Source organism: Podarcis vaucheri, assembly GCF_965113315.1.
Source record: "Podarcis vaucheri genome assembly, chromosome: 3".
In the NCBI taxonomy this organism is placed as follows: Eukaryota; Metazoa; Chordata; class Lepidosauria; order Squamata; family Lacertidae; genus Podarcis; species Podarcis vaucheri.
In genome coordinates, this window is record NC_138761.1 from 57,104,778 (window position 1) to 57,120,328 (window position 15,551).

A 15,551-nucleotide genomic window follows, 5' to 3' on the forward strand; every position below is an offset into this window, starting at 1 on the left:
ATACTACTACAGCCTTCCCCGATTCGGTGCTTTTCAGCTACTTTGTGACTACAACCTCCATCATTCTTGGCCATTGGCCATTATGACTGGGCTGATAGGAATTGTAGTCCACTGATGTCTGGGAGGCATGAGGACCAAAACGTTAAAAGTCTTGTTGCAGCATTAAGATTCCAAATCTTGCCTTCATCCATTTCACACACACACACCAGGTCGCTTCACCCTGCTGTACGGCAGAATTGCCCTCCCTGGCTGTAAAGCTGTGAAACATAAAATCAAATGGTAATTTGTCAGCATTGGGGGGGGGGGGCTAAAACATTTCTTGTGCTTTTATTCATTTCATATGTGTAACACATTTTGTCGTTTTGTGTCTAGTCCACGCTTGCCTGGGCAAGAGCTTCTGCCACCTGCCTCAACTTTAACTGCCTGCTAATCCTCTTACCAGTTAGTAGAAACCTGGTTTCATTCTTAAGGGGAACAAGTTTTGTAAGTACTTTTTTCCCCCTATTGCACAAGTATTGCCTTTTAAACGATCATTGAAAAGGTTCACTGATAATCTTCTTGTTGTAAATGCACATTTAAAAGAAACTGGTAAACTCAAGCATTTGACTGCTAGTGGATATTTATAGGAGTGTATTTTTCCATAGACTCATCACAGTGTTGCAAATATAGCTATAATATTTCAACAACAACAACAACAACAACAACAACAACAACAACAACAACAACAACAACAATAATAATAATAATTTATTAATATCACACCCATCTGGCTGGGTTTCCCCAGCCACTCTGGGCGGCCTCCAACAGAATATTTAAAGACAATAGTCTGTTAACATTAAAAGCTTCCCTAAACAGGGCTGCCTTCAGAGGTCTTCTAAAAGTCTGGTAGTTGTTTTTCTCTTTGACATCTGGTGGGAGGGTGTTCCACAGTGCGGGTGCCACTACCGAGAAGGCCCTCTGCCTGGTTCCCTGTAACTTGCCTTCTCGTTATGGGGGAACCGCCAGAAGGCACTCGGCGCTGGACCTCAGTGTCCGGGCTGAACAATGGGGGTGGAGACGCTCCTTCAGGTATACTGGACCGAGGCTGTTTAGGGCTTTAAAGGTCATTCGTTCATTCATTTTATTTGCATACCACCCTTCAGGGCACTTCACAGCATAAAAATACAAGATGAAAAGAGGAAATACATAATAAAAACAAAAACAAAAGTTTATCATTACTGGAGTGACCTTGGGCCAGTCACACTTCTGTGAAGTCTCTCAGCCCCACTCACCTCACAGAGTGTTTGTTGTGGGGGAGGAAGGGAAAGGAGAATGTTAGCCGCCTTGAGACTCCTGAAGGGGAGTGAAAGGCGGGATATCAAATCCAAACTCTTCTTCTTCTTCTTAGACTCATTCACTCTCTCTTCTTTTCTCCTCAGCTGATATAGCTGCAGGGAGGACATTGGGAGCTTTTGCTACTATTTTTATTTTTTTTAACCACCAGTTGTTTAGCATTATGCCCCAATCTGGACAAGCTTCAATTAGCTTTAACTATGGTTTACTTAAAGAAGCCTACTTCAGATATTGGATTGTGAAGCTAGCTTGTTACAATAAACCACAGCCAAAATTAACTTGAGTTTTGCCTCTCAAAATGGCCTCTCAAAATTCCCCAGCCTAATTTTGAGCAAGGAAATGAGGGGGACCATGCCATCAAACTTCTCCAAGGTGAGGAGAAACTCTGTAACAGTTTTTCAGGAGTGTAGCTCGCCATTATCAGTGACAGCAGCACCATCTCCTTTTTCCCTAAGGGTTTTTGATCATTCTTGAAATGATAAACCATAGTTTATTATTGTAGGAGTGAGCATAGGTGAATCTTGGAATCACCTCTCAATATTGCTTCTGGCTGCAGTATTCCAGCTATGTTCAGTAAATTCTGGACTAGATAAACTGTACTTTATAATTATGTTTGTATGCAATTTCAAGTTCATAAAAATGATTTAAGATGCATATCTTTCCCCCTTTTCATCAAGTGTTGTGGAGGAGTCCTGAGGAGACAACTTGACAAAAGTGTCACATTTCACAAGACTATTGCATATGGAGTAGCTGTGAATGCAAGTAAGTTGTTTTTTTTTTAACCTAATGCTTACAATGTAGGCTTCCTTGTTTTGTCTGGAGTGATATGAATTTGGAGTGCTAATCTTGCAGTCTTAATGCAGGGAGGTCCAATGTGGAACTGGCCCATGTGGGGACACTGAGGGCCAGGCTTGTATGTGTGACCTGGCCCTGCTTTTAGCCACACACTTTCAATCAAATCCCTGAATATTTGGAATTCAGGTGTGAGCAAACAAATATAAAATATTTTTGGGGGGTTGGGGGTGGGATCTCTGAAGAACTCAACTTTCTACCCTTGGTATCCAGAGACACTCTCAGTGTTCTCAAATATGTCTCCTTAGAATCTATTGTTTCCAATGAAACTCCCAGGTAAGAGTGCATTTTCCCTTCTCTCTGATAACAACACTTTCTGCTGTGATGGAGACCGGTTCTGTTATTTCAGGGATGGCTTGCTGAGGGAGTGAATAAATGCAGTTGTTTTTTTGGGAAAAGGCAGAAGCTCTGTCTGGTGTCACTTATGGTACCCCTAGTATTGATTTGCAATTCTTACATATTTTAGTAGCAGGTGAGATTCAGTTTCCTTTATTTCTATCTAGTCATCAGATCATTACAAAACAAAGGTTTAACAGAATGAAAGTAACGCAAGGTAACATTGACTGAAGTTTAGATCCACCGAAACCCTACAGCATAAACAAGCTTAAAATGCCAACTAAGGCTTACTCAGGGTAGAACCACTGAAAGTAATGATCATGACTCAGGTCCATTCTCTTCAATGGGTCTACTCTTAGTAAAACTTAGTTGAATGCCACCCTGATTTTTCCTGGCATAGCACTACCCTGCCCCTTTAAAAAGAAAGAAAGAAAGAAAATGGCCCTCTTTTAACAAATATGAAAATGCAATATTAAATTGAAATAAAAATGAGATGAAACAAAATGAATCCATGCAAATCCAAATACAATTATGTAAAACCTAAATGGATAACAGCATAAAACAAGACTTAAAATTCTGAATCTCCCTGGCAGGAGACAGCATTCTCTCAAGAAATTTCTCCTCTCATTAGTTACTAGAAAACGTGCAGTCTTTACAGGAGGCAGGAGCATTTGCTCTTCTCCAAACCATTCCAGTTTTCTACAAAGTTTTCTGCAGCTTCCTTTACTACATCCAAGGAGCAACAGAGATCCTTTGTTATGCAGAATGTGTGCCTTTAACCATTTAATTGCTGGGTCAGAGGGCTTACCCTTTTAAACAGGAGGATCTTACGGATAGGAGTGCCAAAGACCAAACACACACCTTTATGCTGCAATCAATTATTTAGTCAATAACAAGGTCTAAAACAGGGTTCAGCAAACTTTTTCAGCAGGGGGCCGGTCCACTGTCCCTCAGACCTTGTGGGGGCCTGGACTACATTTTGAAGGGGGGGGATGAACGAATTCCTATGCCCCACAAATAACCCAGAGATGCATTTTAAATAAAAGGACACATTCTACTTATGTAAAAACATGCTGATTCCCGGACCGTCTGCCGGCCGGATTTAGAAGGCGATTGGGCTGGATCCATGGTCTATATATTATCCCTATCCATTCATACTTACTCAAGCATACCTCCTCAGATGGCCAATCTGAGCAGAGCTGGTGAAGAGGTCAGAGTTTGGCTGATACACTCTGACCTCTGGACTTGTCTTCTTGATCTCCAAAATCCTAGGTGCACAAGTCCTTGCTTTATACTTTCCAGTTTTCGTCAAACATGACGAAAGTTATGAGTGAGTAGCATTTGAGGTCATTTGATCTGGGGTCATCAGGGTAGTTTCCCAGACCCTCATATGTTGTTCCATCACATGTTGTTTTTCAGACAGACAGGTTCCCACTCCCTGATTTTTTGAACTTTAAGGAGTCCTAAGACAACCAGAATGCAGCCTTCTGTCTTGGCCTTCTTCCTGATCTTTTAACCTTAGGTCTCACATATTGGAAATAGCTGTAGATTTTCAAAAGACCACTTGCGTTTAGCTGTTCATGGTGTGTATTTTTGGCTTTCCTTCCTCCAGCAGATGTTCCCAGATGCCCTCTATATTACATTCTTTGTTATACAGGCAACTCCCTCCTTACACAGGGTCAACTCGCATACAACCGTGTATGTGTGTGGTGTTGGGAAATGAATAAATAATTCAATTTAAACTGCATAAAAGGTTTGAAACGGGCAAAAATGGCCCCAAAAGAGCACAAAAGCTGAGAAAATGGTGTGAAAAGAGTGGGGGGAAAGACTAGGAAGTGCTGCTGGTTTTTTAAAGGAATTTTTCACGGGGTTCCAGAGGTTTAGAAGGTGTTTACAAGCTTTTTAGATGCTGTTCCCCACTATACATGATTTCACATATATGTGCGGTACCTGTGATTGTAACCCTCATGTAAGTGTGAAGTCGCCTGTACCCAACCATCAACTCTGATTCATTCCTTCTGCATACAATGCAGATCCAGTGCAAAAGGGATGAGTCTAAATAATAGGATCAGTGGCTCAAGAGTTCTGCCCAACAGCTGTTGATACTCCCTTGCCTTCAAGAAAGACTGTGGAAGGGCTCCAAGATGGCACACTTCCCACCAGGATCAGTCAGCTGAATTTTTGTTCTGCTCAAAACCTCAAAAGAGCATGGAATGCAGAACACATTGCAGTGCTGCGTGGAGTTATATTTCTCTATCAGCCCAGCAACATACCACTTTCTTTCATCATAAGAATGGATTCCTGAAGAAGGCACAATTTCCCCCTTTTAATTAACAAGTCATTCCAGGAATAGAAATGTATTACCGTAATTGATCTTGTTTTAGTTTCCTCAAGGTATCAAACTAAAGGTGCATTAACTTAAAGTCCACCAAAGGGAGATTTCCTCCCAATACAAATAGCAGCTTCAGGAGAGAGATTTTCCTCCCAGCTCATACATGATTGACTGGGTCTGAAAAGTGCTACTTTTGGGCTTCTTCCACAAAGATGGGGAAACTACCCAGCCGTGTTTCTCATTCCTATGGAGGAAAACCCTATACATGTAGATGGGGCTCCCTTTAGACCAGCAGTTCTCCACCTGTGGGTCCCCAGATGTTGTTGGACTACAACTCTCATCATCCCTGAGCTCTGGCCTTGCTAGCTAGGGGTGATGGGAGTTGTAGTTCAACAACATCTGAGGACCCACAGGTTGAGAAAGGCTGCTTTAGACAGAGCTGGTTATGTGGTGCATGGGAAACATTGTTGTTGAGAGGTTGGGATTCCCCCCTAGTTTTTACACACATTTCTTGTCCACAGATACTGCTTAGGGCCTCTGCCTTGGGAGGAATGGAACAGGGATTTTATCTAACTATGTATGTATGCATTTATGATAAGACATGGAAACGATTAATGGACTAGGAATAATTTACAGGATGGTGGCGATCACAGTATAGGAGAGGTGTAAATAATGGGAGGCATTGGCAATCTATGCAGGTTAAGACATGGCTGTTAAATTCTGAGCACGGTAACTGTGAAATTAATAAATCTGAGTGTAAGAGATGCTTCTAAATGTTTTAGATAGTTTTAAACTGTTTAAAAATATGTTTTTGTTTTATTTTAAATTGTACTATTTTAACATTTCGATGAATAGAATAGAATCCATAGAATACAAGTTAGGAAACTGATTGTAATGGGTATGCTTAAGTACTTAATTAAAAGGTGACTAACTTCAGTGCAACTATTATCCCAGACAGGCATGCAGAAAGACAGAGAAGTGGCTTTTACTCTCTTGAATAAGTATGTGCACCAGTTCAATAAGAGCTGTATATGCTTCGCTGAGAACAAACACAGATTAGCCAAATGTATCAAGACATCTCTCTTGTTTGGCTCTTTTTCTACATGCTGAACTGATGGATAATGACCTGTAATTGCAGCTCATTTACTAACCCCCTCTCCATAAAACAATCCAGCAATGAGATAGATGGAAAATTATAGACTAGCGTGCAACAAAGTAATAATAGCACATATGAACTACTTATGTATGATCATAGACTTGCATTTATGGCCTGCTCTTCCATAGCTGCTGACGTGTGATGGGCATGTTTTGAATGTAAGAGGTGCTCTATACACTACAATGGGCAAACACACACATTTCTCCACAGTGGAAAAAAGTGGGGGTCTATGCATCTTCCACACAAAAAGGCTTCAATGTAAATTGAACAGCACGTTGCCTACAAGGGCAGCCTCATTCACAGAAGTGGGAAAGACAATGTTGTGTGCTTGTTCCTCTGCAATCCCACAGAAGTGAATAGGACGACTCTGGTGTTTTGAACCTATGGGAATGAAATCATGCCACTGCATGCATTCACAGGTTTTAAATGATAAGGAGAGCTGTAGAAAAAGTGGAAAGATAATAATCATAATCATAATCATATTAAAAAATAAAAATAAATTTTTATTTATATCCCGCCCTCTCCAGCCGAAGCCGGGCTCAGGGTGGCTAACAACAATAAAATAAGACAACATTTTAAAATCATTTCATTAAAAAATTACTTCAAATCAAATTGATGGCAACCATTGGGTAGATTGCCAAAGGAGGGAGTCAGGCTGTGCCCTGGCCAAAGGCTTGGCGGAACAGCTCTGTCTTGCAGGCCCTGATAAAAGATAAAAGTGAGAGAGCTGAACCACCCCATGTTTGAACGTTATGTATCACATATGAACTGAAACAGTATTATATTGATTTATAGTATAAATATGTATTCAGGGATAATATCAACCTTTCATGGTTTATATTGTGACATTCTCTCTCTCTCTCACACACACGAGAGAGAGAGAGAGAGAGAGAGAGAGAGAGAGAGAAATTGAATGCAAAAGGTAAACCAAGCTATGTTCTCAAGCACATAACTCATTACCTGACCATTGTTGGAAAAATATTTGTCATCACCATCATCAAGGCTACCCAGCTCTATTCTGGGAATACATGTTTAGCCAGCCATTGTTTACCCAGTGACTCATCCATGAAATGAGGATCTGTTTGCTTCCAATATTTCATATTATGGTCCTCACTTTATACAACTCTTTCTTTTCAAAGCCATTCACATCATTGCACATTTGATCAACATAGAGCGATACCATCTTAGCCAGTCAAAACAAGCAGGAGAGTTAAGCAGTAAACTGTCAGGCATTGGCAAGAGCCCTAATGAATCCTACTTGAACCCAATCAGGAACTATGACATGGTAAGTTGGCATTTTGGGGATTGGCTGGTGTTTGTCATTGGACTGTTTCCCCTGCCTTGAAAATGCATGTGCGTGTGCGCTCTCTCTCTCTCTCTCTCGCTCTCTCTCTCTCTCACACACACACCAGAAACAATAGAAGCGAAAAGTCTTCAAATGTTTAGCGTCTTCAGATGTCTGCACAAGCACACTTTATTTTGAAAGAAGAATGTGGCACCATGTGTATAACTCATTATTGCCTAACATCTGCCTTTTGGAAAGTTACAGCTAGATTAATCTGCATGGGTTTCATTCTTACCTTTCTGTTTCATTGAATCTTGCTCTATTTCATTCCCTCAGAAGGACTCCAGTGTAGCAAAACAGCTACCTCTTCGATCATATTATTTCCTGTAATCCTTTCACAGAAGCAGACAAATTGCAGCTAATATTATTTATACCACTTTCCAGCACAAACCTAAGTTTTAATTATCAGTGCCAATAGCTTGCATCGAATGCTAGTTCTATCCATTAAAAATAACAGACATAACTAACTTAGGCCCATTAATTTCAGTGTGTCTACTCTGAGTAATACTTAGAAACAACCCAGTATGTCTGATTAAAACCCCCCAAATCTTTCATGTGTTTATTTTTATGCTGAAGCTACAACATTTATTCATTTGTCCTATAAAACCACTTTATTATTTTTCTCCCCCCCCCCAAAAAAAGAATACAATAACTGAAATACTAACAACCACTGCTGGAATGACAGGTCTCCTGATCACTGTGTCATTAGTTCTGATCATGACTTCATCTACAGAGATCATCACAAGGTCCTTCTATGAGGTGTTCTGGTATACTCATCACCTGTTTGTTGTTTTCTTCATTGGTTTAGTTATCCATGGGACGGGGTGAGTATCAGTATACATCAATATGACTCAATGTCATCACCAGAAGTCATCATTTGTGTGTTGCTTTCCTACCAGATTGTGCCCAAAGTCACATCACCCATATTATAAATTTATGCAAGATGGATAGTGGACTTCTTTGAGGGCAGCATAGAAACAGTCTGAGAGGCCAACACTCCTGCTTTCTGCTGTAACCTACCCACAAATTTCCCCAGCCTGCCGCCATCAGGAATGGCTGATACAGTGGGTACCACACTGCCACCCCAGAATGAGGCAGGGCAAGAGTGAAGCTGAGGCTGCCTGGTTCGCTGGGGGGAGCACTGGACTGGCTGCGCTAGCGTGCCTGAACAGTCCTGACCTCATTGCTGCCCAGCTTTACCCTGGCACATTGTCCATATAAGCAGCAAAGATGCCACTGTTGGCACTGCCCCATTGTGATGGACACTGCTGACCACCACTGTGTTATTCAATGTGTGCTGAAAGAAAGGCTCACGAGATTTTTAATTCACAGGGGGACTTTTTGATGGCAATGCAAGTGAAAAGGGAATGTCAAAGACCATTTTTTATTCAGCTCTAGCTTTAAAACGCTTTTCTTTTTCTGTTTAGTCAGCTCATCCGTGGCCAGACCCCTCAGAGTTTGTTGCTGCACAATGTCACTTACTGCAAAGATCATTATTTGGAGTGGGAAACATCAGGTCAATGTCCTTTGCCACAGTTCTCTGGCAATGACCCTGTGGTAAGAATGACTCTTGCTTCTTGCCTCATTCTAGGCCCTTTCAGATGTGCTGCTGTTCAGATTTTTTAAAAAGTGTTATTGTTACCTTGCTGTTTCTTAGAGAGTGATTGCACTTCTTCCAATCCACTCCAAGGAGGGAATTGTTCAGAATCTGGGTTTTCCAAACTTGGGTCTCTAGCTGTTTTTGGACTACAACTCCCATCATCCCTAGCTAGCAGGGCCAGTTGTAATGGATGATGGGAACTGTAGTCCAAAAGGAGCTGGAGATCTAAGTTTGGGAAAACCTGGTTCAGATTGAGAAATGTTCTGTGCCCTCATTCCACCAAGCAATAAATGTTGGAGTTATGAGCATGTGCCCACATTATTGATACCCCTTTCAGTGTTTGTTGTTGTTGTTGTTTTGCATATAACATGTGATATGATATAATTCTGACCCTGTGGGAGATTAGGAGAATAGACAGCAGGAACTACAGTGGTACCTCGGGTTAAGAACTTAATTCGTTCCGGAGGTCCGTTCTTAACCTGAAACTGTTCTTAACCTGAAGCACCACTTTAGCTAATGGAGCCTCCCGCTGCTGCCGCGTCACCGGAGCATGATTTCTGTTCTCATCCTGAAGCAAAGTTCTTAACCTGAGGTACTATTTCTGGGTTAGCGGAGTGTGTAACCGGAAGCGTCTGTAACCTGAAGCGTCTGTAACCCGAGGTACCACTGTACTTGGTTTACTGAGTCAGTCTGAGCTGTCCATCATTTTAGAGACTGCATTGACAGGCCTCCTGTCAGAAAAAATGGGGAAATGCCATGAAACAAAAATTGCTCAAACTACTACCACCTTGCCACATATAAAAGTGAGAAACTGCACAAAGCACCTTCCATACAATGAAAATATTGTGGAACTATTTAAGGTATTTCAGAATAAGTCAGCTATAGGGCTACACAAAACACATCTGGAAGAGCCCCAAGAGTGTTGCTCTGTTTACAAGGTTGTAGAAAAACAAGAGTGCCTCCTGTATAAAATGAATTGCAGTGGCACCTGTTTAAAAATCCCAATTAATTTGCTTGACCATCTTTGCCAATAATGCCTTCCAAGCTGTTAGATGATTTCATTATGTGTCATATTGTGCCTATAATTCTCTGATTAGAATAATGTTGCCAGTCTGACCACCCAGTGCAAAGAACAATATTTTATGTCAAGGCATTTTTAAAAAAATACAAAATGAGAAAACAAAAGTAAGCTGTCTAAGAGTTTGAATTTTTGTTCAAAAACAAACTCTCCAAAGACTGCAAATCCACAGGGGGTAATTAAGTAACCATCATGTGCATGCTTGTCACATGCTTGAGTGACAAAAATCTAACATTTATTAAGATATTTTTAGGCTACTATTCACAAAAGATTAGGATTGGGCAGAAAGAAAGCAGGAATAAAATTACTATGTTAAAATACAATGGGGGGGGGAAATGCATCAATAACTTAGAAGGATTGTAATGACTGACCTAGATTGGTTCCCACATAAAACTATTATTTGCTACTACCCTGCATGCATATTAATGTATCTCAAAAAACTAAGTGTCTCCATAGAAATAAATACTGTGAATAAAGACAGCCATTGTCTTGCAATACCGTGCACTGAAACTAATGAGCATAACATCAGTGAGGCACGTCTCCTTCCCTGCACACCCAAAGGAATGTACTCAAGATTGGGGAAGGACTGTGACAGTGGTAGGGCACCTGCTCTACATGGTTAAAGTCCCAGGGGTAACCTCCAGCATCTCCAGGTATGACTGGGAGAGACCCCTGCCTGGAATTCTGGAGAGCTGCTTAGTCATTGTAGACAGTATTGGGCTAGAGGGACCAATGCTCTGACTCAGCATAAAGCAGCTTTCTGTGTTGTAGATAGATTAATAGATCGACAGATCCCCCTAGTTTCATAGCTGATGCTTCATTGTGGTTTCAGTGGTGGCTGAGGCCCATTGGGACCAATAGGGTGGAACTCAAGGTGACCAAGGGTAGGTGGAGCCAGAGCAAATGACTTGCAATGCTGACCAATTCTACTTTTGTGAGCATCCTCCTCTGAGTTGTGCAACACTGAGTCTAAGAAGGAGGAAGCTGACAGCCAGTGCTCTGGACTGATAGTAAGTAAGAAGATAGGCAAGGTTGAGGGCAGACTGCGGCTGGAGGACCAGTCTCTGTTGCATAGTTTTGAATGCTGATGGATCTTGAATCTCAAAGTCATACCAGATTAAGATAATTTGGTCTATGAAACAGATGACAAACACATTGAAGTTGGGAAAACACAATGTTGGCACATACAACTTAGTTTTACAGATCATTCACTGCTTCCTGGAAGATTTCCTCTGAGTGGAACTCAATAGATATTAGGGTGTCCAAGAAGGAAGCTTTCCTTACCACATTCCCACATTCACAAAGAAGTCTTTGTGAACGTTAAATAAGCAATGAATGTTACAGCCATCTATCTTACTCCTTAAGGAGTTTCAAAATTTGTTTCTTGTGCCTGTGCCATGGCAGCGCTGGGTAAGGATGTTTGGTTGACTGTCACCAGGTCATTGTTTTTAAAAAACAAAACCCAACTCTTCTGATTTACAACGCCACCACTAAGCCACCCACCCACAAGCAAACTGGGAGAATATGTCCTGGAGGACTTTGAGATTCAACTTTATTAATCTCTCTGAGCACATGAGAATAACTGGTCAACACTGATCAAATCACACAAAGGTGTAAATCAAAGCCTATATGAACAGTACAGTGGTACCTCGCAAGACGAATGCCTCGCAAGACGAAAAACTCGCAAGACAAAAGAGTTTTCCGTTTTTTGAGTTGCTTCGCAAGACGAATTTCCCTATGGGGTTGCTTCGCAAGACAAAAACATCTTGCAAGTTTGTTTCCTTTTTCTTAAAACCGTTAATACATGCATTCCTATGGGAAACCGTGCTTCGCAAGACGAAAAATTCGCAAGACGAAAAAACTCGCAGAATGAATTAATTTTGTCTTGCGAGGCACCACTGTATCGCTTAAACAGTATCACTTAAAGCCGTCCAGAGTGGCTGGGGAAATCCAGCCAGATGGGCAGGGAATAATAATAATAATAATAATAATAATAATAATAATACAGTAGTATTGAAATGGAAATGCCTGTTTCCAGGACAGTAAAAAGGCCATCAACATTAGGTCTAAAGTGGGTCTCAAAAGTGTCACAAATGGAGAATTCAGCAAGCTTGCCAAGGAATGAAGTCAATCATCTCTTTAAAGAATTCATATGTTAGTTAAACTGTTATTAGTTGTTTAGAACATATATAAAAGAAACACACTTCATAGATTTGACCAGGTTCACCTCCAAGTGATGGTGATCTACCTTTAGAGTACTAAAGCCTGTATCCTCAGCTTCCATCATCAGCCTGTCCAATATCATTTAATGTCAGGACTAATGAATTTGTCACCTTGGCACAAGGCAAGTGTCCTGAATACAACGAAAGAAGCTTTGGTCACTCAACAAGTCATCAAAGACTATTCATTTCCAACAAAAAGAACACTTTAAAGATAGCACTTTCTACAGCTGCTTGCGAAAGGATCAAAGGAGCATATTTGAAAGCCTTGGCTGAATTCTCAGGGAGGATATCAAATAGTTTAAAAATTCCTCAGCAGGGTTTTTCTGTCTGTGCAATGCAAACAGAAAGAAGAAAGACGCTTGATTTTCGCTTTTCTGTAGCTAGTAATTAGGCCAATGATTTACTTTTCATCGGTGACTTGCACCACTGCAGTTTCTTAAGCCAGAGCAATATTTTACCTTCAGTACTTCTGCTGAGATGAGTTATAGCCTGAGCAGCAACCCTATTATGGTGAAGAATGTTGATGCAATGGAGTGACTTTGATCTTGTGGTGCCACCTTGGACTCCCTGGTGCAAGCATTAAGCTTGTGGTACTCAGATAATCTTACCTCATATATGCCCATTTGACCACTCTGAACTGCAGAACTGGCACTCCTACAGGTATCACTTAATATTTGTTTTGCACTTGTAAGAAATCAATAATTTAGTATGGCTTCACTCACAATTTGGAATTCCCTATCTCTTGATATCAAGCAGGTAACTTTGCTGTACACTTTTGATGCCTGCTAAAAAACACTTTAGGCAAACCTATCCAGACATGTAGAAGTTGACATGTGTTTTAATCTGTTTTTAGTTTAACTGTTGGTTTTAATTATATTTTGGATTGCTTAAAATACTTTATCTTTTTAACTTATCTTTTATTTAAAGATAGTATTTTTATTTAAAATATGTTATCTTTTTTAACTTTATCTTTTATTGACAATGTGATTATTGGGGGGGGGGTTCTAAACCACCTAGCTGTTCTATTTGCAATCAAGTGGTATATAAATTTCATTATATAAAATAAAAATAAAGCTAATGTTCCAGAGGGTAGCCGAGTTGTCACAGGAAAATTAGTGAAGAGTCTTGTGGCATCTTAAAGACCCACAAGTTTCATATGGCCCAATGTTATGGATTAGAGTCCTTTTAAGCTTAACCCATTATAAATTTGTTAGTCTCGAAGACTGCAACTAAAAAGGCAATTCATTCAAGACAAGAGGGCAAGGCTATAGTTGCCATTTACATTGCCCCCTAAGTGAAAGCATCACCATGCAATGAGGCTAGAGAGAGTTGTGGGCCATAAATGACCTCCTTTTTGCATCTTTAACGTCCTGTCCTCAAGTATGACTGCTAAGTTAAGTTGCAAAGTCAGTAGCAGTTCTGGCTCCTCCCTGGGAACATCCAGTACCCCAGATCAGATTTAGGAGCACAGCTGATAAAAATGCCCAGGCCAGGAGGACAGGGCAGCTCCCACCACACAGTTCTTCCCCCAGTCAAGTCACTTCAGACGGCTTTGTGCTGGTTGAAAAAAGTGTATCATTCCATAAACTGGGACACTTGTTTTTGCAGGTTCTGCTATCGATTTGTAAGTGACCCCCACCCCCAAACCATGACCCTTGATGTTTGAGGGACCCATTGGAATGGGGTGGAATAAGGCAAATGAGACTTGAGGTCAGGGGAAAATAATTGAAAATCAGGTGCCTCTTTCTGCTAGTGAAAACATCCCCTGTGGATACAACCAAGTGTATTTTTTTGCCTCAATATCATCAGTGTTAAATTTCAACAGAAATCATTGCAACCAGTTCTGTGATGATACCATACTCTGGAAAACTGGGGAGGAGGGTAATGAAAAATGTGGAAAACCTGCAGTGTCAAAGGGTTCAAGAATTTTATAGACAACTATTCTGCATCACTTTGGCTGGTTCTGATAACAATACGTATTGCACAACTGTGGGTTTTAGAATGATTATTTTAATTATTATGAATTGGAACTAGTGTCTTTCCGTTCATTTGCACCCAGTGCATTGATGATGTGGGAATATAAATCAGCTCCTTTAATAATGAGAGTTTTAAGAAAATCTGAAATGTGATGGTAATGTGTGAATTTGCTGAATTAAAAGAAAAAAGATTAAACAATAGTATTTGCAAACAGCTACATGATCTAGTTTTGTTCAGCATTGGATACAGACTAGGGCAACTGCCCCGTGTTTCTCCCTATTGCATACTGTTATTCTTGGTTTTATTAATATACAAAGTATTAATTAAAGAGAAACTTAAATCTAAGTACTTTGGTATAATTGAGTTGCAAAGTCAATAAATGAAAGCACATCCATTTTGCATACCCTCCGCTGACTAAAATAAGCCATTGTAAGCTGTTTTTCCGATACTAAAACTAAAACGGGAGAATGAATGCTTGCATGTCTAAAAAAATCCTGCATCTTCCATTATATCTAATTATCTAAAGCTGTTGTAGCTCAAGCTGAACAGAGTGACCAGTTAATATATATGGTCAGCTAAGTACATTTGATCAATAGGATGATCAGTATATATGACCATGAAGTGCAATTATCAGCTATAATATCTTGAGGTCTAAGCAACTTGATGTCATAGATCTGCTAAGTGTAATTATTGACAATAAAACAGCCCAATCAATTTAATAAAAATAGGTCATTTCAGCATAACTGAACTTTTTGGGTCAATTTCTGGCCAATGCATCATACTAGAAAACTTTGCTAATTGTACAGCAGAATCAGGGAGTGGAAATTGGTTCTCTCTTCTTAAAGGTTCAAGAATCCAATCTAGAGAGCCTGTGTCAGAAAAAGAGAAGCAACAATTTCACGGAGCATGCATTTATGCACTCTGAGCCAAACAGGAACCATGTCCTGAATAGCTGAGCGTGGCTTGCATCAGCAACCATCATGCTTAGGCAGGTGCAAGAGGCCCTATGCCCTGGCAGAGCCCACCACTGACACCATGGACCTTCTACAGCCCACCCCCTCCTTTATTTCCAAAAGCTTGGAAAGGCCTCCCATTGTTTTTTCTAGTTCAGGACTCTGAACACTGAACAGGTAGGGAATTCCATTTCTCACCGTTTCCCTACTGTAGTCCAGGCATTACTTACTTTAATATTGCATTATTGTAAGATAAAGGTAAAGGTAAAGGACCCCTGGATGGTTAAGTTCAGTCAAAGGCGACTATGGGGTTGTGGCGCTCATCTCACTTTTAGGCCGAGGGAGCCAGTGTTTGTCCACAGACAGCT

The 15,551-nt window shown here is 40.6% G+C and overlaps 1 protein-coding gene and 1 long non-coding RNA gene across 5 annotated transcripts in view; both read left to right on the forward strand.

Moving 5' to 3' along the window:
• Window positions 1-15,551, forward strand: part of LOC309528145 — a 219,515-nt gene that overhangs the window by 141,157 nt on the left and 62,807 nt on the right. The window lies entirely within an intron of this gene.
• Window positions 1-15,551, forward strand: part of NOX3 (NADPH oxidase 3) — a 70,392-nt gene that overhangs the window by 42,764 nt on the left and 12,077 nt on the right. For all 4 annotated transcript variants that reach the window (XM_082215260.1, XM_082215259.1, XM_082215258.1 and 1 more), the window contains 5 exons: window positions 373-483; window positions 2,010-2,094; window positions 7,148-7,293; window positions 7,996-8,177; window positions 8,781-8,910. In XM_082215260.1, the coding sequence (XP_082071386.1) occupies window positions 373-483; window positions 2,010-2,094; window positions 7,148-7,293; window positions 7,996-8,177; window positions 8,781-8,910 (654 nt within the window). The remainder of the gene's footprint in view (window positions 1-372; window positions 484-2,009; window positions 2,095-7,147; window positions 7,294-7,995; window positions 8,178-8,780; window positions 8,911-15,551) is intronic.